We start from the raw sequence: 27,215 nt of genomic DNA, 5'->3' as shown, positions 1-27,215 counted from the left end.
CCACCGTGTATCGAACCCAGGACCCCTTGATTACAAGGTTATGACGTTACCACTATGCCATCGGGGAGGCACTTGTCATAGAAACGTATGAAACAGGAAAGTGAAGTCCAACCACATATTTGATGTGTCCAGTACGAACACTACTGGTGGACCACCAGCATACCACACATCTTTCAAAATCTTCCTTTGTGTTGTAATGAGCTGCCAAGTTCTCCTAGTTGCAACATTAAATGATGTTGTATAGTTTTGAGCGATATCCATCCAAATTCTAGCTGGGAGAATTTTTGTCTCGGGGAAATTCATGTATGCCTATGTATGAGAGGAGCTGCAGTCTTTCTAAATTTGTTTTCAATGTCAGTGGAATATTCTTATACTATTGTGTTGATAGATACCAAAACGAAAGGTTTTCAAGCACCGGGCAGGGTTTGTAACCAAATCTTATAGGTTTACCTGTAATAAATAGCTTGCACGAATGTTTTCCATAATACGGGATCACAGACATAACAAGGCTGAGCTACTGAAAAGGCCATCTATGTATTATTACTATTATATAATATTTATTATTATTATTATTTATATATTATTAAAATGAAATATAAATTATAAGCAATAGAAATAAATAAACCAGGCAAAAGATGAGAAAAGCCTTTACAACTTAAATTTCTTGCTTTACATTCAATAATAAAAGAATAAATAATAAAGTAATTGTTAAAAAGGCCTGTAGTTACTGTATCTGCATAGCGTTGTCATATGGTAAAGCCACCGTTATGAGCAAAAAAAATCGAGCAAGTGATGCAAATTCTTGAACAGAGAACTTCATAAGTTTTTAATTACATGTGTTTACTAAATGCTGAAAACATTCAGAACTACATAATGAAAGACAATCAGATAATAACACTATATTTACTTTCCAGTGTATGACATATTGAATAAAAAAATCTAAGATCAAAACAAATACATCCTCTCGCAACAATGCCATCACCTGGACCGAAACAAATGGTCTTTATGCTTCCTAGAGCGACTTCTGGCACTAGGTTTGCCTACACACTCAATATACAATATACACACCCCCACTCACGACCGGATCAAGAAAGTGTGGGGCGTTACCCCCACACCCCATATACACCTTCATGGCGTAGTGCTATGCACAAGGGAGCTCTTTACCTTTTTTTATAACTGAACCACATCGATAGAAAAAATACATTCATTCTAGTCTCAAGTGCCTCTTGTTTCTCTACAGTAAGTTCTTTTTCTTAACTGCAGCAAAGACGACCTAGTAACACCACATCACAATTTGATAAAATGCATTCGGTCCTATTTGTTTTTTAGCAACTTACAATGTGCTATGATTTGGTCTACAATTTTGCATATTCAGACAGTTGATAACATGGCACTTAATATGAACTGATTAGAAGTAATAATGATTACAGATTTGATGTGATTCTTGAGTAAATGGTTGCACTGCGAGTAGAACGAGGAAGAACATTTTTAGAACTATTTCCTTGCAAAACGGATAATACACATTATTCAAGCACTTTCACTATACTTTCAATATATAGTGTCCTGTGACATTCACTCTAGTTCTTTACAATCGTTTTTGCTCGTTCGGTGCCCTCTGTACCTTGGTGCTGTCTCACTGCCCCCTCTTATAGAGTACCACGATACAAATACACCATTCTTCGGCAATGTAGGCATATTCCTAAGACTCCAAAGAGCTTTAAATGCAGCATTTTATATTGGAATCCAAGCCACTTCATGAAATGTGCTTCCACCAGAGATCAAACTCAGGACCACTTGGTTACAAGGCAGCAGTCTTATAGGCAGACTACCTGGGTGTGTGAGCTCAATTTTAATATTTCTAATTCATAGTTTCTTAAATCCTTGATTTCTTAATGTTGTATTTCTCCCTCTCGGAATTTTTTGCGATAAGGATATACGTATAATTATGACATGAATGACAGAACATTGCTAACATTAATATTGCCGGTACTTGAATGAGGAACTAAAAAATAGGAATGAAGCTTAAAGTTTCTTTAGATGTTGAATGTCCTCCTACTTATAAAAAAAAAATTGCACCTGTTAGACCTATTCTAAAAATAGTAATTCGATTTATAGGGAATTCTTTGTCACTGTTTGAACCTCCAACCAAAGAACAACCCCACAACCAGCGAATACATTTTCCTACCATGTAGGCAGCAGAGTATCGTGTCAATTTTGTAGCAAGTTTGGCGATTCATGATTGGCCAAATGGAAGTTTTATAATAGAAAATTTTAAGTGAGAAAACTTCTAGTTTGTTCTATTTTCGTTGAAATGTGTCTACCATACTATAAAAATCTGGGGGCTATAAAGGGGGCTGAAATCAGTTTGGGGAGGGGCTTCACCCTTCCTAGCCCCCTGTAGCACCGTCCCTGATGCAAAGTCTTGCAATTTTTATGTAATATCAAAAACCATATATCCTCTACATGCTTTACCGTAAGTCAGGAATATCCCTCGAAAAGTCGAGTAGAGTTGAAAATATTCTGTTTTGAAAGAGGCCACTTTGTCTATTTACTTAGGTATGTATTTTTATTTATACCTGTAAACATGTGTGTGGTAATTCATACTGCATTACTGTAGGTGGAAGTTGCATTTTTATGTAGTTACTCGAGGCTTGTGGAAATAAGTATTATAAACAGAATGTGATAACACTGGTCGGCAAATTGGAACTTTTTTTTTCCTTCCTGGCAAAATTTAAATTGATTCTTATAGATTTCGAGGTCTTGATTCAGAATCTGAAAACAGTTTTCCTCCATCACCCACCAGTTCTGAAATATTTCACTTTCAAAATTTACAAAATTTCCAATGCATTCAGTGAGAGTCGAATATGACAAATAGATGGTACTCTACTAAAAATAGGAAAAAGAAGAAATGAGTATACGTTTTGGGCTTGAAACTCTAATTTTATAAACGGACACACCATACATGAGGGCATTTAATTTTAAACTCAAAACTTACATGTAAAATATCAAATATTTCATAGTTAATAGCATGAAAAATTTACATATTCATACTTAATGGTCCAGATTAAATTTCTTCACATCTAGATACATTAAGAGAACATAAAAGTGGCACAAAATGTAAGGTAAAACAGTGTAACATTTTCACAATCTGCAGACATGCTTTATCCACAGACGTAAGTTCGTAGAATGTTATTTTGTTGTCTTCTGTCTCTTGTATTGTTCCTTTGGGGTCTCACACCTAAGAGTTCAACAGTAATTGGATAACATGTTTCCATTCCATCTCCTACTCAATCGTTTTTCCACTTGCGCCACATCTTGGTGGAACCTCTCACCATGTTCATCTGAAACTGCGCCCATATTTTCCAGGAAAAAATCTAAATGGGAATGCAAGAAATGCAGCTTCAGTGACATGTTGCATCCGAAACTGTAGTAAGAGGAAATCAGTTCTTCCACTATTTCCACATAATTTTCAGACTTTTTATTTCCCAGAAAGTTCTTGCACACATTTTCAAAAGCATCCCCATGCCCTTCTCTCAGTGTCATTCTAAACTTGTCTGAAATTGGGATCCTGAAATAGCTGTCTTTCTTGTGGACCAATGAAGATACCTTCCTTTATTTTGGCATCACTTATGCATGGAAACTTTTCTTTTAGATAAAGAAACCCTTAGTCTTGTTTATCCATTGCCTTCACAAACAGTTTCATCAGGCCTAGCTTGATATGAAGAGGTGCGAACAAATTTTTTTATTTCTCGACTAAAGCTGGCAGTGATACATTTTTCTCTCCTGGAATGTTTTCTTCACGAAGTGGCCATTCTTTTACAGTATAATGTCTGTCCTTTGCTCGGCAGTCCCACTCACAAATAAACCCCCTTGTAACCCAGTCAGCAATGCAACAACTTTTAAGTCCCCACATATGTTCCATTGATGTTCTTGGTAACATATTTTCTGCAACATTCATTCAAGGTTTGCATACGAGGTATAGCTACAAAAAAAAACTGGATTGACATTGCTGTCGGCAAACGGCAAGCGTGTCAAGGATAATCGATGCATGGATGTATAACGTGATATCTTGCCTACCGGCTGTGTGATTGTCCAGGGTGCGTGATGCGCAGTTCTTCTGTAGTTTGTGGACGAAGTGAACCGTACATCTGTGCTCCATCAGAAAAGAAATTAAGTGTGAAAGTGGAAGAGCGTATCAATCTGAAGTTTCTTATCAAACTCGGAAAATCTGCCACAGAAACTTATGGTTTGTTGAAGGAAGTGCACGGAAATGTGTGTTTATCATGCACTCAAGTATTTGAGTGGTTTCAAAGGTTTAGAAACCGACGGGAAGTGATTGCAAACGACAAGCATTCTGTGCGGTCTTGCACGTCAAAAACGGAATCAAACATTGCAAATGTTGGTGAATTGATTCGAATTGTGTACCCGAAGGTCAAACTGTCAACCAACAATATTTCATTGCTGACGACCCTTCGTGGGCGAGTAAGAAGACGACGACCTGATTTGTGGAAAAGCAAGTCATGGATTCTTCATCAGGACAATGTTTCTGCCCAGACAGCATTGTCAGTCAAGGCTTTATTGGCCAAGTATGGGATCCCAGTGTTATAACATCCACCCTATTCATCAGATCTGGCTCCGTGCGACTTTTCTTTTATTGCAAAAGGTCAAATCAGCACTGAAAGGAACCAGATTTAAGACTGTAGAATGTGTGAAAAGAAAAGCGACTAAAGTCATGAACATGGTTTCGGAAAATGATTTCCAGCACCTCTCCAGCAATGGAAGATTCGTAGGGAGCGGTCTATCGATAGTGCAGGGGAGTACTTTGAAGGGGATAATGTTCATATTGTACAAAATAACCAACAAAAGATTTTGTAGCACCAGTCCGGTTTTTATCTAGCCACACCTCGTACGTCTCTTTTATGTGAAATACATAAGCCAGCGGTATTGATGGCTACTTGTTCCCATTATGAACTAAAACAGCCTTCAAACTAACCTTTGATGAATCTATAAAAGTCTCCATTGGTCAGAGTCATATTCGATCTCAAGTTCCTTCATCAATCCTCTAACACTGTTAGTATACACTAAGTCACCCACCATTGAAAACCACTTTGCAATCCTTGATTCCCTCTTCCTGAAGTATGACACATTTACGTACATCACTTTCGAAAAGGTTCCACTGTTGAAGTCTGGATGCAAGCAGTTGCACCTTTGTTTTGGGTAAATCCAAGTCTCGAAATAGGTCGTTCAACTCAGCTTGAGTAATTAAGTGCGGGATGTTGGTCATGGGTGGATGAAACTCATCATCATCTTCCAGTTCTAAATCCATGGTGTATTGTTCCGGAGGCTTTGGCACTGGCATTAAGTTATTGTGAGGGATAGGTCTGAGAGCAGATTGTATGTTCGAGTACTCCAATTTTCGTTTCAATGTGCTGGAGAAACCGCTAACATTCACCATACAAAAATTACAGTCATCTAGATGATTACGTGGTTCACGCCACACCATTGGCAGAGCAAATGACATTCCTTTATGGGTACCGTTCATCCAACCAACGAGAGTTCTCGAACAAGTACTGCAACATATTTTGGGGGCCCATGCTTTATCTTGATCACCAACCTTGCAGCCAAAATAAAGCTCATAAGCCTTCCTCACAAGATGAGTTAAAGGTTTCCTTTGAGATTTTAGTGTTAACTCCCTGCAAATGTAGCAGGTGTTCGGTTGGTTATGACACGTACCAGACATTTCAGAGAATTCACTTCACTTAATACTTTGACGGTACCGTAGAAAACAAAACTTGCATGGATTGAATATATAGAAGTATAAGAAAATAAGTTCAGTAAGAAGTAATGCATTTGCTCAACAAATACATGTTTACTGTTTTCTTTTAATTGCTTATACGAGATTCTAAGAGGAAATTGGATACTTGTCCTTATGAGAATCACTGTAGACACTTCTTTAAAATTTAATACAATAGTTATTCACTTATATACAGAGCCATCTTTGGAGCAGATTATAAAAGCCTGATATTTTGCTCGATGATGAGCTCATTACAAAGAATCGAGAAATATCTTCTCCCTCAAAATTGATGGGTGATGGAACAATTTGGCTATGAGATCCAGATTCAGCACCCTCGAAAACACAAGAAACACCCATTTTCATTGCAAGGAGGAATTCCATGCCGACCAGTGTAATCAGATACTCAATCTAAAGCTGCATATAAAGTACTGTGTTGTATAAATTATATTCATATAACAAAAATATAGTTGCTGATCTCTGTGGCGGGGTTGCTAGCACAGCATGCTACAATGCCAGGGATCCTGGATTCGAACACAGGCTGGGCATGGATGTTTATTGTCAGTGCCCCTTCATCAATTTCATCATATCATCATTCATCCTCATCATCAAGATTAGCCAAAAGTGGCAGAAAAGCTGCAAAAAATATAAATATAACTCTCAATCAATCAATCAAAATATAGTTCGATGTGTGTATAGTTTTCAGAGCTATTAGATTTAAATTACAATTTTTGATACGTGACCATTATTTTACCAGAGTTCTGATTTAAACTATTCAAAAATTCCACTAAAATATAAAAATACCTGTTAAGTAATCACAAAATACAGTTTTCTCACACAATATTGATACAAAATCAATGGAAACTTTAATTTTGCTGGACACCCAACAAAATTAGACTGAAATTGTCACGTGGTACTTTTATGGACCCACCAACTCTCAAAACGCAAGAAAAGTATAGGCCAGTATCTGTAACTAAAATCCAGTGGATACTTTCCGATATCGATACCATCGGTATCAGTCGATACTGATACATCGGTATAGTCTCAGCCCTAATAAATATTTCTTTTGTTAATTAGTTTCCCTTTTCTTCCACTTTTGGCTAATCGTGACGATAAGGATGAGGCATTCACAAAGAATACACATGCCCAGGTCAGGATATATATATGTATATTCTGTGCCATTCCCAGAAAAAAAAATCTAGAACCGCGTATGTGTATGGCGACAACCTGCGTATTTATGTCCAACAAAAGCTAGTAGCAAAAATTTACAGCTAAATAAATTCCAATGGATGGAATTTATTAAATTATTCTCCTTATTTTCTTATGTTTACGAGGGTCACTATTTATATTTTGAGCCTTGGCAACACTGATTGAAGTTAGGCGCGATTTGACGTTTGCACGGAATCGTCTGGCATTATTGACCATAACGTACTTCAAATGTTTTGTCAATAGCTTGATTTGTGTTGTTTATGTTGCCTTGGAGATTGCGCGACAACAATAAAATGGAATTAACTCATGAACAGTTTCGTGCGATGATTTTTTACGATTTTCGACGTGGATTATCAAGACAAGAGTGCATCGATCAACTTACTTCCACATTTGGCGATGAAGCCCCATCCTTTGCCACTGTGAAACACTGGTATAACGAATTTATTCGTGGCTGCCATTCGCTCACCGACGAGATTTGCGAAGGTCGTCCAAAATCAGTTGTTGTTCAAGAAAACGTTGATGCTGTGCAAAACCTAATACTGCAAGATCGTCATGTGACATACTGTGAGATTGAGGCAACCATAGGCATTAGTTCCACCAGCATATATAAAATATTACATGATCATTTAGCTGTGAGAAAGGTATGTTCTCGTTGGATCCCACACAATTTGACAAAAACTCAAAAAGACGCTCGCGTCAATTGGTGCAAACAAATTCTCAATAAATACAATTGTCGTGCTTCAAAAGATTGTAACAGGTGACGAATCATGGATATATGCATATGAGCCGGAACATAAACAGCAGTCGACTGTATGGGTGTTTCAAGATTAACCCAATCCAACAAAAGTTGTTCGCGCTCGAAGCACATCGAAACAAATGGTCGCCTGTTTTTTCGGGAAAACTGGTCATGTGGCAACTGTGCCTTTAGAGGAACGTAGAACGGTCAACTCTGAATGGTACACAACAATTTGTTTGCCAGAGGTCTTCGGTCAAATATGGAAAACAAACAAACGCCGTCGGATCATTCTTCATCAAGACAATGCCAGCTGTCACACATCTCGTCTAACAACCGACTTTATGAACAGTCAAAAAATCGAATTGATGGGTCATCCGCCGTACAGTCCTGATTTGGCACCCAATGACTTCTTCTTGTTCCCGAATGTCAAGAATAAATTGCGTGGACAACGATTTTCGTTGGCGGAAGATGCCGTTGATGCGTTCAAAAACCATGTTATGGAGGTGTCTCAAGAGGATTGGAAAAACTGCTTTGACAAATGGTTCGAACGAATGCAAAAGTGTATTGACCATAAAGGAGAATACTTCGAAAAACAACAAAGCAGTTTTCAATGCCAAATTCCTGTTTTTTCATTGTAAGGCTCAAAATATAAATAGTGGCCCTCGTATATAAGGCTGTGTATTTCGAAAAAGAAAATATCTTGTTGTTAAAAACACTTCATGCACACACTAAATTTGTGACAAAAATTCTAGCAACCCTTCTGGTAAGAAGAGGATTATCCTGTATATATTCATTAATTCTACATCGGGTGACTGGCAGAATTGATATCAGTTGTGGAAAAACTCTGATGTTTAGGTGAAGGCTTCTGTCCAGTGGCTGACACAAGGGGTATGCAGATACCGCTGTGTAAAGGTGGGTGGGGGAGATAAAGTGGCCCTCTTAGACAGTTGGTTTCGTACCATAGTCATCAAGGAACATTTGCTTTACATTATAATCCTTCCCTGTTTCCTGGCTCTGGCTGGGTCGGCATAGAAGTCAAGCTTCCCCATTTTTTCCTGGTCTTCCACCACTCCTCTCTTTCCACGGTGTTCCAATCTTTTCCTCTTCTCGTAACACTCTCTGCTCTTTCCACCGACATCTTGGTCTCCCCTTTGGCCTTATTCCCACTTCTTGTGCATCCTACTTGTAGTCTTTCTGCACCCACATCCACAATAAAACGAACATACAAAATTCCCGTCTATGAAGCTAAAAACAGCTTGCTAGAAGGCAAAAGGAAACATGACACTTTGTATTGTATACCTTTCCATTGTTGGAGCTTTGGGGCAAGAAGCAGGTGCTAATGATGATATTGTTTCGATGTCGGAAGATGAGCGTGCATTGAGTGTGAAACTGTCGAATCAATGAAAATACCACTCTTTTGCAACAATCATGGCTGATAAAGAATCTAAAAACAAGATCGACCAATGTAGGCATGTTTGGCCAAAAAAAGAGCCGTAGCTTCACGATGCTATTGTCACAACACTAAATCCCAAAGGAGTGAATCAAGAAAAAACTTTTACCTGGTCAAGTTGGATTTTTAGCACCCTTCAACTTTCCACCCTGTCCCTCACCCCCGTCTTTCTACTCTGATCCTCCTACTTTCCACCTTCTTCCAATAATAATAATAATAAAACATGGCCACATTTTACCAGGTGTCCCAGAAGTCTTTCCCTGATTACAAACTTTATTCATATCTGCTATATGTAAGGTAGATATATGAAAGTGGTGCTAAAATGTTGGAAAACTAACCAAGTTGTTTTGTTACAGGTTTGAGTAATGTGGCTGTAGTGTAGCAGTGTCAGTGCCCATTTGAGTAACGTGGCTGTAGTGTAGCAGTGTCAGTGCCCAAGAAACCGGAAATGTTCACAAATCAGGAAAAAGCTCAGTGTGTCCCCTGTTATCATTAGGCAACAAAGCCTGTAGAATTTGCACTTTCTACGCATGAAAAAATAAACGTTTGCGTAAGATATCATAAAGATAACTATTTGGCTGATGTTTTACGTTGTTTGAAATCGCTGAGGTTGATGGTTCAGCCACTTCTCAGTAAGTCAGCAACAGATTCATGGTCTTGAACTTGTCACACCATGACTTAATGCTCTCGACATCGGGCGGCATCTTTCCAAAAGTTGTTTGAAAGTTCCTCTGCACTGTTATTGGTGACCGAGTCTCGTGACACACTGAGATTTTTCCTGATTTGTGAACATTTCAGGTTTCCTGGGCACTGACGCTGCTACACTACAGCCACGTTACTGAAACCTGGAACAAAAAAAATTGGTTCGTTTTCCAACATTTTGGCACCACTTTCACATCTCTACATTGCATATAGCGGATATGAATAAAGTTTGTAATCAGGGAAAGACTTCTGGGACACCAGGTATATTCACGGTTTTAATGACAAAAAATAATAGTGATGTTTTTGGCGTCGATGTTTTTGGAATCGATGTTTTTGGCATAGATGCTCATGGAATCGATGTTTTCGTAACATTGGTTTTGCCGTCAATGTTTTGTACTGTCGATGAAATGTAGGTGATGTTTTTGTTGCAGATGTCTTTCCATCGATGTTTTGACATATAACCAAACAAAAAATATACTTTTAGTTAGAAATAAGTAGAACTGGCCTCTTTGCATTGCAACATGATACAGAAGCAAGGTAGGGCTCCACTTATTCTAATCCCTGTATTAGTGGAGTTGATGTGATAGTAACTCTGCTCCAGGAGGTATCTATCAATGAAAAGATGAGCCCCAGAGCTACTTATGAAGAGATGTTGGTGGGAAAATCCACACCTGAGTCCTTGGTTGCCGATTGCATTAAGTGGCTGACTCAATCTCACCAATGAATGTTCCAAGCTCAAGTCCCCACCAAGGCATCGGTGTTCTCTGTGAGTGTCCGCATCATCGTGATTACCCAAAAGTTCCAGAAATGCAACGCAATATGGCAAAAACTCTCAAATACGTGATGCCTCCTCGTATATTTTTTTGTAATGTTTAGAGCGTTGTTGATGTGTTATTACTATGTGATATATTAGACCTTCACTAACACTTGTGTACTTTATGTTTCAGATTGACTGAAGGAAACCATGGATTTCAGGCATAAACAAAGAGCAGTGATTGAGTTCTTGGCAAAAGAGGGTTGCGCTCCCTGCCTCCCCCCCTGTAGAAATTCCTAGGAGGTTAACAAATGTCTATGGGGATACTGTAGTGGTCGTAAGCAATGTCAGATGTTGGGTGAAGAGGTTCAACGAAGGATATTGCAAATAAACCGCGCAGAGGACGTCAATCAACATCACTGACAGAGGACAAGAAACACCGGGCAGATGAATTGATTCGTCAGGATCATGCATCACAATCAAGGAGTTGGCAGCCGTACGTAACGTGTCTTATGGGTCTTCTCAGGCCTTAGTCTGTGACTTAGGATACTACAAAGTGTGTGATAAGTGGGTTCCGAAAGAACTGACTGCAGACATGCACACCAGGCATGAGGAAGTGTCGCAAGAACTCCTGGCCAAGTTTGAAGCAAATCAGAACGACTTTTACAAAGATTGGGTCACTGGAGATGAAACACGGGCGTATATGTATGACCCAGAGAGTAAAGTGCAATCAATGCAATGGCACCATAGTGGTTCTCCACGTCCCAAAAAATTCAAGTCTGCAAGATTCACACAGAAGACATGGTGCAGACAACAAACTCTAGAGTTTTGCCAACATGGATTTGACACTTGGGTTCAACGTTGGCGTAGATGCATTGAACTGAAAGGTGATTATGTGGAACAGTAGGCATATGTAGAAGAGGCTTCAGGCTTCACTATGATGTATAGTTTACCTTGATTGATGCATTATTAAAAATCTGGGATGGTAGGAGGCATTACTTTTTGATACCCCGTAGTACATCAGCACAGACTGTTCAAAGCCAGAAAACAAGCAAATGACACCTGGACACCAGCAAATTAATGCCTGAATCTTTTCACAAATTAGAACCAAGATATTACTTACACTCTCTCTCTCACTCACTCACTCACACACATGCACACAGTGTGTGTGTGTGTCTGTGTGAGAGAGAGGGGGAGGGGAAGAGCGTTTCATGTCTTTTGAAAACTACAACATGAACAATACAATTTGACATTTCCTATTTCTGTCAGGAACCAAATATGGCCCTGGTTGCTCTTTTAATTACATTAATGTTTTTAAATTATGATATCTCCACTATAGACCTACCTGTATACGTTTAACAGAAACAATTCCTTCAGATATTTGCACCACAGCACCTGACAGCATCACACCCACAATTGTTCTCAAGATATCAAGGTATCCTCCAACTAGAAAAACCTGAAATAAATAGCATTATAAGTAACTAAAACAAACAAGTAATCAAAGTTCATAAACATCGTAAGAAACATGTCATTGAACTCTGAACCAATGTCTTGTCATCATGGATAGAAATTAGGCAAAGGGTAAAAATTACTGACTTCAATAATCAAAATACCAAAAAAATACACACTAACTACCAACCAATTTCATTACAGCCTAATGATAAATTAGCATATTAAAAATTATGCTGGGATTCATTTAAAAAATTGTTATCTGGAATTCAACATTCGTATAGCCAGTCATAAGCACATTCTTCATTGAACATGAAACTAGTATGTTTTTGAAGATAAGACAATGCTTTCATTATTGTATTTTATGTTTATTTTGTACTAACAAAAATTAAGATTAATGTACTGTAAACAACTGTGACTTGATGAACAACATGGTAGGAAGCAGATAAGGGAATATGGCACTCAAACTGTAATATTTATTAAAGCTTTTCAGCCATTGGCCAGGAAGCCATTGCTCAAGAAACACTTTAGTAACTGGGTTATTTTGTTGATTAAAATAACAGATATTGCTCGGTTAGGAAAAAAAAATGATAAAATAATGTCTGCTCTTTATTTAAACTGAAAAAATTATCATCCCATTGAAAATCCATTATGAATCAACCCTCAAATAATGCTAGAACAAATGCCAAAAAACTAGTTGCAAACACAAAAAATGTCATCTTTACTGGCCATTTTTTTAAAAACTGCTAAATTCAGACCATGATGAGAAAACTGACTTTTACTGACCATTTTTCACCTCATTTATTTGTAATTTATATATACTGGGTTTATTCATGTATATTAGGATTAACCAGTATCTTGCCTGGGTTCTTCTGCAATTGCACCGACAGCAAAACACATCATTACATCATAACATGCTTTAACCTTTACTGGCCCGATGATACCATATGGTATCATCAAAAGTAAGGTCGTACTGGCCCGATGATACCATATGGTATCATGGTGCTGATTACGAAATGGATGTGCTTTTTGGACCTTCATACTCTTGTGTTTGGGTGGAAACTCTGACACAGGTCTGGAGCAAGCCTGGAAAATTCACATTGATGACCCCCCCCCCCCCCTCGGTCCATGCCACATTTCCGAACAATGTTTCACATTTTGGCTCATTATTCAACTTGTATGGCACCCAGGAACATGAAACATGTTTCATCCTCTTGAGAAACGTCCATTCTTTGAAAAGAATACTAAGGTTTGCGCCTTCTCTCCGAAATAGCAGGGTAAGAGGGAGCAAACTCCATATTTTTATGTTCTTTCCATTGAAATTCGGGGGGGCACCCCCAGCCCCCCTTGGTAGGGCATTCTGAATTGTACACGGTTGAATGCTCTGATGTTTTAGCTGCAAAACAAGACTTATCCAAAGTAGATTGCTTCCATAGTGCAATATAACAATTTTCTGAGCAATATGCAAATTACCTATTTTTCTTAAAAAACAGAGTTTCACATTTTGGCATATTATTAAACTTGTATGGCACCCAGAAACATGAAACATGTTTCATTGTCTTTGGAAACAAGGTTTGCGCCTTCTCCCCAAAATAGAGGGAAAAGAGGGGGCAAACTTCAGATTTTTATGTTTTTCCATTGAAATTCGGGGGTCGCACTCCCCAAACCCCCTTCCTCGGTTTGGTGTTCTGAATTGTACACAGTTGCATGCTCTGATGTTTTAGCTGCAAAAGTTATCCGAAGTAGATTGCTCCCATAGTGCCAGAGTTATAACAATTTTCCTCCAAAGAGTGTTGGAATTTAAAATTCCCGCCGAGAAGCCTGGGCCAGAACAGAGTTACTTTCGTAAACCTGCTTGGCTGTCTAAAGGTTAAGAATTCTTTTAAATAGTTGTGAGGGTCTGACATTACAATAAAGACAACAAACACCCACACATTCACAAGGAACTAACTGTTAGTGAAACATGAATTCCATAAAAGTACTTGCGATATTTAGCTTTGCTCTTCTAACACACTTGAATATCACAATGATGAGGATGAGTGATGATTAGATGCAACTGAAAAAGAGACACTGACAAATAGCACTCATGCCAAGGCTGGAATTTGAACCTGGGAACTTTGGTGGCAAGTCTGAAAGGCGACCACCAGGATGCCTACCAAAATAACAAATCGAAAATTCTTGATTTTTTCTCGATTTTCTTAAACATTATTCATACTACCCCTATGTACTAAAGTTTGAAAATAGAAATTAAGAAAATAAATATTTATTTAATGCAAACCTCTACCAAAAGGCCAGTCGAGATGAAAACTGAAGCTGTATTTAACAAGAGAATTAGACTTGTTTTATGTATTAATGCACCCTGGACTGCATTTGGCAGACTAGCGAGGCTTTGACATCTGTACTCACAGCCAGTATAATCTTCTGTTGTCATTCCTCTATATATGAGGGCAAATAGAAAAGTCTTTGCATCTAATTTTTTTCTACTTTGTTATAAGTGTTATTACAAAAGCGAGATATACGAGCAATACAGTAAGCTTTTTTTGGAAGGACCCAATTGTAACTTCCGATTTCTTCCATGGCACGGCGCTGTTATCAGTTTATATATATGGCTGGAGTGCTCAGGAAGTCCACGCCATATGAGCAGCAAAGTGTTATTCGTTTCTTATGGTGCAAAGGACAAACAGCTACAGATATCCACAGGGGAATGGAGCCAGTGTATGGGGACAAGTGTGTATCAGTGTGAAGTGTGCAGTGGTGGTGCAAGGAGTTTTAAAATGGAAGGGTTGCCCTTGTGGACATCATCAAGAAGCTTAGGAACCCACCGACACGACACCTTGCGTTATCCCAACGAATCGTGAGCAATGTCATAAACACTACCATAGGAAATGAAAAGTTCAGTGGCAATGTCCTTCAGATAAACACGTCAATCAGCTTTCACCATTTCATCAACAGAAGGTTGTCCAGTGTCAGCGAGGAACGAGGTTGGCTCGATCGCTCATTGTCCTCCACATTTTCCCATCCATTTTCAAACTCCTTGCACCACCACTGCACACTTTGCACTGATAAACACTTGTCCCCATACACTGGCTTCATTTCCCTGTGGATATCTGTGGCTGTTTGTCCTTTGCACCATAAAAAACGAATAACACTTCGCTGCTCATATGGCGTGGACTTCCTGAGTACTCCAGCCATATACATAAACTGATAACAGCGCCGTGCCATGGAACAAATTTGAAGTTCCAATAGGGTCGTTCCAAGAAAAGCCTACTGCATCGCTCGTACATCTCGCTTTTGTAATAATACGTATAACAAGATAGGAAAAAAATAGGCGCAAAGACTTTTCGATTTGCCCTCGTATTTGTGATTGTCCCTTCATCCATCTTATCTTACCACCATTCGTCCTCATCTTCGAGATTAGCCAAATGGGCAGAAAAGTGAAGTAAAATGAAATAAGTCAGTCAGTCAATCAGTCAGTCATTGTGATAGCAAAAGTTTTTGACCACAAGTATAATATCTAAACTTTTATTGACTTCTGACCTACTTGTGGATTTCTTGACTTTATCTCGACTTTCATGACTTGTAGACATCCTGACCACTTAATGGGCTCGCCCATCGAACCAGCACATTCCGTAAGTGAATCGGAAGCTCGGAAGAACTCCTAAAGTATTTAACATACTGGTAATGTGCGAATTACTCACAATTAAATATAAACTTTAGGCTAAAAGATTAAAAATCGGCAACTTACGTGTGCGAAAAATCTCATACTCACACACGTAAGTTGCCGATTTTTAATCTTTTAGCCTAAAGTTTATATCCTAAAGTATTTTTCTGTTTGTGTGTCTTTACCAAATATGTTGCCAGCATGTGACGTAAGAAGTTTTATACTGTCATATGATCATCTTTCTCGCCCCACTGTTAAACAGAACTCATCTTTCTGGGCTCCAAGCTGATATGCAATACAAACTTTTTATTTACTCAGAGTTTCAGATACAGTCTTATTTGGCCATTTTACACTGAAACAACATAAAGTAGTAACAAAAAATAACAAATGATAAAAACAATAACCAGATGGGATAAATTTACATGTTCTTGGTCAGTAATATACAAAAATTACGTTCTGGAAGGAAAATATCTACATTCAGGGGAAGTTTGTTGTAGATTTCTGGGAGCCTGTAAAACAAGGAGCGTTGTAGAAGGGATAGCCTAGTGGTTGGGTTGTGGAAGAGTTGCAGGTTGCCCGTTTGCTTTTGGAGTACCCTAAGTGTGAATTCACTGATTAGGAGATCTGTTCTGATTTTGCTATTTATTATCTTCTATAAAAATTTCATGTCAGCTAGATCATGACGAAAGGATGGAGTGTGAATATTCAGAGCAGCCATGGTGTCTGATTTGGATACATGTCGAAAGTAAGGTATTCTATGGCAAACAATTGCAAGAAAGAAACTGAGAACAGAATCTATTTTGGTGAGACTGGTTTCTGAGGCCATTGCCCAAATTGGGGAACAGTATTCAAGGATGGGCGAGATGAAAGATTTAAAGAATAAAGCAAGAGATGATGGGTTTTGAATTTTGCTAAATCTGTATAGAAGACCGAGAAGGCGCATGGCTTTTTTAGTGGTAGCTATAATATGATAATTAAAAGTGAATTTTTCATCCATGATAATACCTAGGTCCTTTTGGGTGGAAACGTTTTGGATTGGATTTTTTTCAATAGAATAAGTAGACAGCACTTTGTTCTTTTTTAGGGAATAAGTAAGGAAAGAGCATTTCTGAGGGTTTAGTTCTAAATTCCACTGACGACATCACTTAACAAGTTCTGTGAGAGCATTTTGAAGAATCATCATGTCATGATGCGATGAGATCTCCTTAAAGAGTTTACAGTCATCCGCAAACAAAAGTATATTGATAGGGAGGGAGGAGTTTTTCAGGGAGGTCATCCATGTACAGAAGGAATAGGAGCGGTCCTAAGACACTCCCCTGGGGAACTCCAGACAAAACAGGAAGAAAGTTAGAAGAGGTACCTGAAAGAACAACATGTTGTTCACGCTCATGGAGGTAGTCCTGAAGTAAAGAGAGAAATTTGCCATGGATGTTAAATCTGGATGATAATTTATGAAGAAGAAATTTATGATTAATTTTGTCAAAGGCTTTCGAAATGTACAAATATATAGTGCCAAGTTGGGAGTTATTATCAATAGCTCTGGCAGCATGCGAAAGTAAGACGGAAATATTTGTTAGGCAAGAACTGCTTGGAAGAAAACCATGTTGTGCTGTGTTGATATACAGTGACATAAACTGAAGTAACCTGTTTTTGATGATTTTTTCACAAATAATTGATAGTGGCGATAGAAGTGAGATTGGTCTATAGGATTTTACACATTTTTTATCTCCAGTTTTGTGAATGGGCACAATGTTGGCCCGTTTGAAGTTTTTCGGAAACACACCCTTAGAGAAACATTTGTTGAGTAAGGCAGACAGAGGAAGAGACAAGGAGTCGGCTGTTTTACATAGGAATATTGTGGGGATTTCATCTGGACCTAGGGACCGGTGGAGGGGCAATGAAGCGAGAAGGGATTTTACTTCCTCGGGGGACGTTTTGATTGAAGATAGTGTGTGAGGACAGACAGCATTTAAGTGGGGGAGAGGGTCGGAAACTGAGGGAGGTGAGAAGTTCTGATGAAAAAAAGCATTGAAAAGCTCGGCTCTTTCTTCTCCACTAGCAATATCAGTATTATGAACAATTTCTTTAGGTATGCATGGGCTTTTTTTTCTTGAATTTAGTAATGTGAAGAATCTCTTAGGGTTTGTAGTACATTCGGTTGTTATGTTATTTATATGTTCACTATAATTTTTTTCTGAGTAGGTATTTTGAATGACGTCTGATGTCACAATAGGTACAGAGAGTGTGAACATTAGGGTGCTGCTTCCATAGGTACCAAGCCTGTTTTTTTTCTATTTTTTAACACAAAGAGAACTTCTCTGTAGAACCAGATGGGGTATTTCGTAGATCTCGGTCTCGCAGTGTGCACGAAGTCTTTAATCGTGCCATGCAGAATTTCAACAAAGTTCTCAACGGCTTCATTCACTTCCTCTTCCATCAACAAACACCAAGGGTAGGCATTGAGTCATGCTGGATGACATTCCATGGAGGGTCATTCCATGCCAAACCATCCAATGGTGGTTGCATGACAATTTTAGAAAAATTTCATTTTTAGTACATAGGTTTGTACATGTTTCTAGATATCAAAACCAATGTTCAAAAAAAATTATTGCCTTTAGTTCTCCTGGGGCAGCCATTTTTCCAACATGGCGCATGGCTTTTTTTGCTCATGTAGCAGTATACAGAAACCTTAATATCTCAAAAACCGTTAAAGCTAGAGACCTGAAACAAAATTCATTTTGTAGCTAATGAAGTATACTTCCTATGATATTCAGGTATGTTTTGCTTGAAATTGCATCGTAAGTATGAAAATTATGGTGGAAAATGGAGTAACAATAGTTAAAAAATTGGATTTTTAAGCTCGATTTTTCTAATGAAGGGGTTTAGTCTAAGGCTTGATTTTTTTTTTCATGTGTAGACCTACCTGCAGGGTGTCTGTAAATAAAATATCAGTGCTTAGAAATGCACCCCTTTTTTACAGCATGGGCTCAAACATGGCCGTTCATTGAATTTTGACAGTTTTCGGGGTTAAATATCTTGGATGAGTCCCCTTTAAAAATTCTGAAATTTGCCACATTGGAAGCCCTTCATGAACCTAACTCATAGTAAAAATCTCAACTTTTAGATTCAACTCGTTTTGGTCAATATGAGCTAACGTATGTTACCTAATTTCTGACATTGCAAAGTAAGGTTAAACTACATTCCATACTTAGAATACATTTTCTTTTTTAAAATTTGGGTTAAATAAAGGCTCAGAAAATATAGTAACATAAGGTTTTAATACTTGACTTACCATAAATTGAAATTACAAGGTATGACAATTGAAAATCTGCAAAATTTCATTGCAAAAGGTTTGATTTATTAGGTACCCACGACCAGTTGGTGTTGTCAGCTCCAGTTTCCTATTCCTTCTCTTTGTTAAATCAGGCAGGATTCTTTGTTTTTTCACTAAGTTCCTAAGTAAATTATCAGAAACCTTCAGTTCATCACATATTTTTTCTTGACCAAGTTGTAGCAATCAAACTGATGATTCTGACCTTTTCAACATTAGTTTTTTGCTCATTTACATTTTTCTTCTTATAATTTCAATTATATGATTGTACTGGCCATGCAAAGGATTGTCACACTTGCTTTCCTTTTCTTCAGTTTTAATACTTAGCGAAAAGCAACTTTCCAGTTTCCTTTGCACTCCTTGTAGGATGTGAATAGTTTTTCGAGCTAGATCACTTTGTTGTTTTTCTGCAATCAGCCTCCTCAGTTTTGAAACAGGAGATGCATAAAAAACAGAACAGACTTCATGCATTTCCTTTAATTTTCCTTGGCTTGGCACAAAGACATGATTTCAATTCTAGCATTTAAGTGATTCACTTTGTCTACATATGAAACTTTTACTCCAACATATCAGGCATATTGATTTAACTGGTATAAGGTTTTCTTGACACTTTTTTACCTTACCTTACTTAACCTTTTCTTTAAGTGGTACTACTGAAGATCACAACATACTTTACCATATAAAAAGTAATGGTATTTGCATATTGTCTCTAATCATTACACCTGTAGTCTTGACCTAAGAAGTGTTATCATTTTCACTGACTTTGTTAAGATTAGTTAGGTCTTTGGGAACCTTACCAAAAGGGTATTTATGACAGTCCTCTCCAGTTAGAAATATTACAGAACACTCCATTTCCTGTCACAGATAATGAACATTCACAAGTCACTACTTTCGGCACATTAGGCAAAGGAAGAATGACAGCAGAGATTGTACAGTGGGATCTATGAGTATTACCGTGCAAATTGTCCATCACCATGTTCGTGCACTTTATTTGCCCCAATAAGAGCTTCAAGAATTAAAGGAACATTCGAAACAAGCTGTTGACAACTTTTGCACCAGCATACTAAAAAATCCATTGCTTAAAAACACGTTCTTACTAATAAGAACCTCTCTTTATATCTTAAGTTAAAGTTTTATTCTAGCTTAAATCTCCTTAATTAAATTTCACATAGGATGTAGAGAAAAATTAATGACAACAGTCATGGACAATTTGCACGGTAATACTCATGGATCCCACTGTACATGCACAGATCAATTCCAGGCTTGCCTCACATCCTATCAAAACATGTCTGAATCTTCTGCTGTGCATGACTCACAACTATTTCAACGAATATTTTTTTCTTGGGGGGAAAAAAAGTGGAAAATAAAGGAAACAAAAGATAATATATTCTACCAGCTTTGACACTCCAAAATAAATAGCCTACTTTCAGTGGAGTGCCCAAGGAGGGGTTGGTGGTGGTCATAACCCAATACCTTTGGCCTAATATTCCATAAACAATTATGTCCAAGGCAGGATAATGTGGCAAAAACAGGGCTGTATACTAAAAAAGTATATGTAACCCCCTCCCCTCCCTTTCGAAATTCCTGGGAATGCCAAGCTGCATGTACTGCTACATTGATAAAAATATGGGGGAAGCTAAGTTTTGGAGCTGACAATACCAACTGGTCGTGGGTACCTAATAAAAAAGAAAAAGAGAAGACTTCATTATTCTAAGTATGGAATGTAGTTTAACCTTACTTTGCAACGTCAGAAATTAGGTGACATACGTTACCTCATATTGACCAAAACGAGTTGAATCTAAAAGTTGAGATTTTTACTATGAGTTAGGTTCATGAAGGGCTTTCTATGTGCCAAATTTCAGAATTTTTAAAGGGGACCCATCTGAGATATTTAACCCCGAAAACTGTCAAAGTTCAATGAACGGCCAAGTTTGAGCCCATGCTGTAAAAAAGGGGTGCATTTCTAAGCACTGATATTTTATTTACAGACACCCTGCAGGTAGGTCTATACATGAAAAAAAAATCAAGCCTTAGACTAAACTCCTTCATTAGAAAAATCGGGCTTAAAAATCCAATTTTTTAACTCTTGTTACCCCATTTTCCACCATAATTTTCATACTTACGATGCAAATTTCAAGCGAAACATACCTGAATATCATAGGAAGTATACTTCATTAGCTACAAAATGAAATTTGTTTCAGGTCTCTAGCTTTAATGGTTTTTGAGATATTAAGGTTTCTATATGAGCAAAAAAAGCCATGCGCCATGTTGGAAAAATGGCTGCCCCAGGAGAACTAAAGACAATACATTTTTTGAACATTGGTTTTGATATCTAGAAACATGTATAAACGTATGTACTAGAAATGAAATTTTTCTAAAATGGTCATGCAACCATTTTTTAAAAAATTGGTTGATTTGACATGGAATGACCCTGGAGCTTTTCGCCATAGGTGGTGGGGGGTTGGTTCTGCTTGACGGATTCCTTGTCTTTCTTCATGGTAGGCAGGTGCGTTGTGACGTCGAATGAGTCATGGTCGGAGGTTAGAAGATTTTTTCCTGTAGTTACCTGCATATTAGGCAGGGTTGCCAGTACATAGTCAAGGTAGCTGTCACCACGTGTTTTATGCAAGTTGACTTATGAGTATACAACAACGCAAATCATACAAAACATGCAGATGTGGGACTGTCCACAGAAAACAAAGAACTGATAAGCATGCTTTTCAGCTATAAAACATCTATCCAGGAATATATGAGATGCATTCAGTACGGATCGTACATATGTGCACAAACATGCCTCACACGTCAGGCAATTTTCGTACATATAAAACCATATCATAAATTATAGGAGTTCAATATCTTTATGCATACCTTGCGTGCTGTGAGGGTATGTCCCATGAGAATATACGTAACTGCAGTTACATACAATGTTAAAGCAGTGTAGAACATTGCCATTGACCTCATAACTCCATGAATGAAAGCCATCTGCCTCACTGGTTTCACTTCATTTCTGAAAGAAGAAGAAAATGAAGCTATTCAGCCAAGTCAAATTCAGGTCAAATACAAGGGTCTGCATGTTAAAATTGTGTTTATCCGAAAACCCATTTTATCTGTAATGATTTCTCAGAGACTTTAAAAATACACAAAAGCTATTTATTTGTTGTTATAGTCAATATTTAATAGTGGACACAAGCAATTCCTAGTGACATACAAATGTTCATTTAATATATATACTGTATTTCTACTAATAACATTATTCAGTTTATTGTAGCAATATTAAAAGTGTTCAGAAATTGTTATGCATCACAACAGTAAACTGCACTTGAACCACAGGAATAACAATCTTATAATTTATATGGAGTTGGCTCGGTGGCCAAGCATAAGTGGTCAACTTTCAATCTCACCACCAAAGTTACTGGGTTCGAATCCCAGCATGTGCATGGGTGTTCTTTGTGAGTGTTCCTTCATCAATCTCTTTTAATCAGCACTCATCCTCATCTTTGCAACTGGACACAGTGGCAGAAATGTGATGTTAAATAACAAAAATACAAAACAATATTCAATGTTATTATAGCTTATGGTATCATATTCACTGCAATTTTTAATGAACAGTACATGTTGAACAGAATGCATTCTAGATTATCCAGAATATCGTTAATTCAATAGGACTGCAGTCTGATCAAATTCAGATAAAAAGTGTGCTTTTTTTTATGTTAACCACATGCTAGTTAGAACAAATATAATGCATTTCTTCTTTCTGTTATTCTCGATAGTTGTCTTTAAACAAGATTTTGTTTAAAATTCTGGACCTACAGATTAAAGTGGGATCCAAAGCATGATATGTCTCCACCAGATTTCGAACCCAGGACCCCTTGATTACAAGTCTATGCCATCAGGGAGACCCATTCTAACAAGAATGATCTGTTTGGGAGTAACATGTGTGGATTTCCTTGAAATATTTTCTACTGACATTATACATTTCAAGTTTACAAAGAACATTTATATTTAATTTCCAGGAAAGGTGTCCATGAACGTCAATTCTCCTCAATTAGTGAAGATAAAGAGGCTTGACAATTCCCACGCTGCTTTGAATTTTCACACATTACAACATATCTTCCTTTGACATTTATGTATTCAAAAGAAGAAAATACAAATACTTACTTATCCAATCCCCCACCCCTCTTAACAGCTGGGTGGATAAAAATACTGATTTTTATTTATAATTTTTGATATTCTTGATTTAAGTCGATATTTTTTTTTTTGGGCACCGTACACATACACATATTTTTTTAGAAAGCATTTTTCTCATAAACGGCCCTGTAAAATATTTGAGCAGTTTGATTAAAGCAAATAACAAATTACATGGAAATATGCATTTCTCTGTTTCTGGAACTGAACATAATGAACCTAATATGAAAATGTTTGTTGAGTGTGTTAATGAAACTATTATAATTTCAGTAACTTTTCTTACAGTGAAAATAATAAATTCTGGATGTACTTTATAATTGTAACTTAAAATAATTTTTACAGTCTTTGTAGCCGAATTTTAGTGTTTTTAATGATAGTTAGCCAAATATCAGCTGCCATATTTATTTACAGTTTAATTAAAATGACACTATTTATGGTTTAACATGATTAGTATTTTGTATATTATTCTACTTAAAAAATGTGCTATTTTTGCTTATAAAAATTATTGAATTTTAAATCAAGGGGAAATTTAAGGTTTTTTTTTTTCAGATGACATATTACATTTACTTTCGTATGAGCTTCACCCCATCAGTACATATATTTTGTTTCCTTTATTTCCTTTCTTAGAGCATAATAAACACCATTAAATGATTACGAGATTAATATACTTTCACAAAAAGTGATTCTGATATCTACAAATTTCTTGTGTACATTATTCTGTAATTTTATTAAAAGTGATTTCAATAATTGATTTTTTAAAATAGAATTCCTGATTTAAATCAAACTACCTTGCTTAACAGAAAGCTGGCTTCTGGGCAGCGAATAACACTTTTACATTAGATCTTGCCCTTTCTCGTTCAAGAGTGAGATTACTGAGCCTGCTAAATTTGTGCTGAATCATACCATTCTACACTACCTTCCAGAAGTTTTTCCTAAGTTTCAATTTTGAAAAAGATAGTTCCTTTTTCATGGTTGTTACTTGAAGAGTAGGAAACAAACAGAAGGTGGTACAGGATACAGATAACACTGGAAGCTAGTGTAGAGCTATCAAGGAGAAGAAACTTTGCCAAAGCACTTGATTTCAGATTTAAGCATATTCCTGAAACGTAGAACTTGATCAGGAAATTCGGAAGATAAATCATCTTCGTGCCCATTACAGAGGGCAATAGCTGCATCTGAAGTTGTAGGAACAAAGGAAGAACTGCTAATATTATCCATACCCTTCTTCAGTTTAAAACACTGGAAGCATTTAAATGACCCATACTTTGCTCTGTGGCAGTTTGAGGTCCTTTATCATTAACATATTAAAATCAGGTAGGTTATGCAAGGTCACAAGACAGAAGAGAAGCAAAGACAAAGTGCTTTTAATTCAAGAAAATAATAAATGGATAAAAATGTCCAAGCAATTTTTGCATTATGTTTCACATGAAAAATGAGAATTATTTTGACTTTTTCGGGGCCCCTTAGACTTAGAGCTCCCGCCCACCTCTGATTTGATATATTCATTCAAATTATAAAGTTAAACTAGAATATAAAGCCAGATAAAAAAAGTTTTAATTTTATTGCCCACAAAAATTTTTCTCACTTCCATTTATTACCTTTTTCGTATCAACCTCATGGGACGCAAGGCCCCTACATGGGTGAGGCCCAGGGTGGTCGCCCACTTCACCCACCCCTTGCTACGCCAATGGTTATACAACCTCAAGGCACCTGCGCCTAACAGAAATTTAAACATTTCCATGCATAGTGAAACATAATGGCCATTGGCAACACTGACAGTAGTGCCCACATCTACCTGCAAGAACTACATCGAGTCTCACAGGTCTTCTTAAGACCCGGGTAATAGAAAAACCTGGCATCCATCAATGCGTGTGCACAACTGTGACGTAAAGCTTGCTTGCACGATGTCGAACACCTGGGCTTGATGTGTGTCTTTCATATTATTGTAGGCATGCCTCCTCCTTCCGGGTCTTGTGCAAGTGTCTGTGCGTAGGATGGAAATTTTTTGGTCAGGTTGGGACTTGGATAGGACAATTTTTAAAATCCCAAAATTCGGGATGGGAATATTTCACCATTTTCAGACTAAGTTGGGAAATTTTCAGGACGGGAAATGTTCAAAATTTCCCGACACTGTTGAGATATCAAATTCTACAGACTATTTTCCCTTTAAGTAACTGTCATTGCCTTGTAATCAAGGGGTCCTGGGTTCGATACCTGGTGGAGGCACATGGTGGTCCAGATCCCGATTAGCCTTACTGTGAATAAAGAACTAAAAACACCAAATCAATCCAATCCAAACCCTTTAAGTAACTTATTGCATTTTGGGATAAAAGTTTACAATTTCAGAGAAGTTTCAGAAAACCTTGAAAATTAACCACTTTTAAACATGACCATTTGGAATTTCCCAGAGAGTTTGGAATCCTGAAAAGTCAGGAAACCATTTCTTAATGTACTGGAATTTTTTCCCCCGATAAAGGTAACAAATTTTCAGGATCTTGCATACCCCTGCTACTTTTGGCTATTCACGACAATTAGAATATGATGAAATTGATGAAGGGCCAATCACAAAGAACACCCATGCTCAAGCCAGGATTCGAACCGGGGAACCCTGGCATCATAGCATACGATGCTAACCACTCAGCCATGAAGGTCTGCATAATATGAAGGAAATGTACCTTCTAGCTTGAAAACCACGCTCCAGAAAAGGCTCCTCCCAAGCATATAACTTTATTATTTCCAAAGCTGAAATTATTTCATTCAGTAACTTCACTCGGGTGGCAGACCGACCAACCACCTTCCTTCTTAGAGAGGAGATCAACTTCATGAAGGAACCTGCAACATTATGAACAGAATGCATTACAGAGAAGAAGTAATAACAAATTGTATAGTTTTAGAATTTCGCTGATTGTGTAATCTTAGCCATTTTATATTAAACATTAATAAAAAAAACTTACTTTCTGTGCTTCATACTTTTTTTTATTTATTCAACATTTAGACACATGCACATGTTTATTGCATTTCCTTGGGCTACTGTCGTTCAAATCATGATTGTTTTGTAATTTCTAATACATTGTTACAATGTTTCATTTCAGAACAAAACTCATCGTAGTCACCAGGTTACATACACTGATTAAAGAGGTTAATGATCCATTCATGTTCTTCAAGAAACATTTGCAATTTCATATCAAATCGGTAGAATACTAATTATCAGTAGTGTGCATGTTGGTATTGCAGGGTGGCCACTCTATGGCCATGATGAAATTCAAATAAAGTATAATTCCCAGTTTTCAAGGTGAACGTTCCAAAAATTCAAGACTACAAGCAGATGCTTTCTCTATTTCAACCTTACGTATTACTGCCTCTCACCACCCACACACAGATACACACAAATATATTAACAATGTAAAGAGTCTATGCCTTTCTCAATTAAATGGTATATATACATATTAAAAATATTTAATTTCAGATGGGGTTTTACATTTGCCGTTTCACATACTCAGACGCGAAATACATCTAAAAACACAAGTCACAAATGTTACGGGATGTACTAATCTACAAGAAGATGCTATTGTACAAGAATTTAAAACTCAAATTTACCTAATCAACTTCAAGATATCTTATCTTGCAATAATCTTCCGTCTGTCTGTCCGAAAAGTAACTAAACTAAGTTAACAGATTGAGAGAATTCTGTTTTATTTTCCACGGATCATTCTTTTCCTTCTTCGATAAAAAAAAAAGCTAAACTGAGAGAAACTTGATTCAGGGCATTTATAAATATGTGTAAATTCAATAGGATTTGGGTTAATAAAAGTTGCAACTTTTCATGTCTACAGAGAAAAAATCACGCATAATTCTCGGAGCCAATAATTCACGCATAATTCCCAGAATTCAAGGAATTCCCAGTGAGTAGCCACCCTGTATTGGCCAAAAAATCATATTTTTCTACC

The 27,215-nt window shown here is 37.3% G+C and overlaps 1 protein-coding gene across 1 annotated transcript in view; it reads right to left on the bottom strand.

Moving 5' to 3' along the window:
* LOC145994404 (ATP-binding cassette sub-family C member 4-like) overlaps window positions 1-27,215 on the bottom strand; it is a 143,919-nt gene that overhangs the window by 90,647 nt on the left and 26,057 nt on the right. The window contains exons 6-8 of the mRNA XM_083130526.1: window positions 25,944-26,100; window positions 21,952-22,090; window positions 11,988-12,098 (exon numbers count right to left, since the gene is read on the bottom strand). Of these exons, the coding sequence (XP_082986652.1) occupies window positions 11,988-12,098; window positions 21,952-22,090; window positions 25,944-26,100 (407 nt within the window). The remainder of the gene's footprint in view (window positions 1-11,987; window positions 12,099-21,951; window positions 22,091-25,943; window positions 26,101-27,215) is intronic.

Source organism: Lepisma saccharinum, chromosome 10 (assembly GCF_977018435.1).
Source record: "Lepisma saccharinum chromosome 10, izLepSacc3.1, whole genome shotgun sequence".
NCBI classification, from domain to species: Eukaryota; Metazoa; Arthropoda; class Insecta; order Zygentoma; family Lepismatidae; genus Lepisma; species Lepisma saccharinum.
Note: the sequence above shows the minus strand (reverse complement) of the source record. Positions and strands in the feature narration are given on the sequence as shown.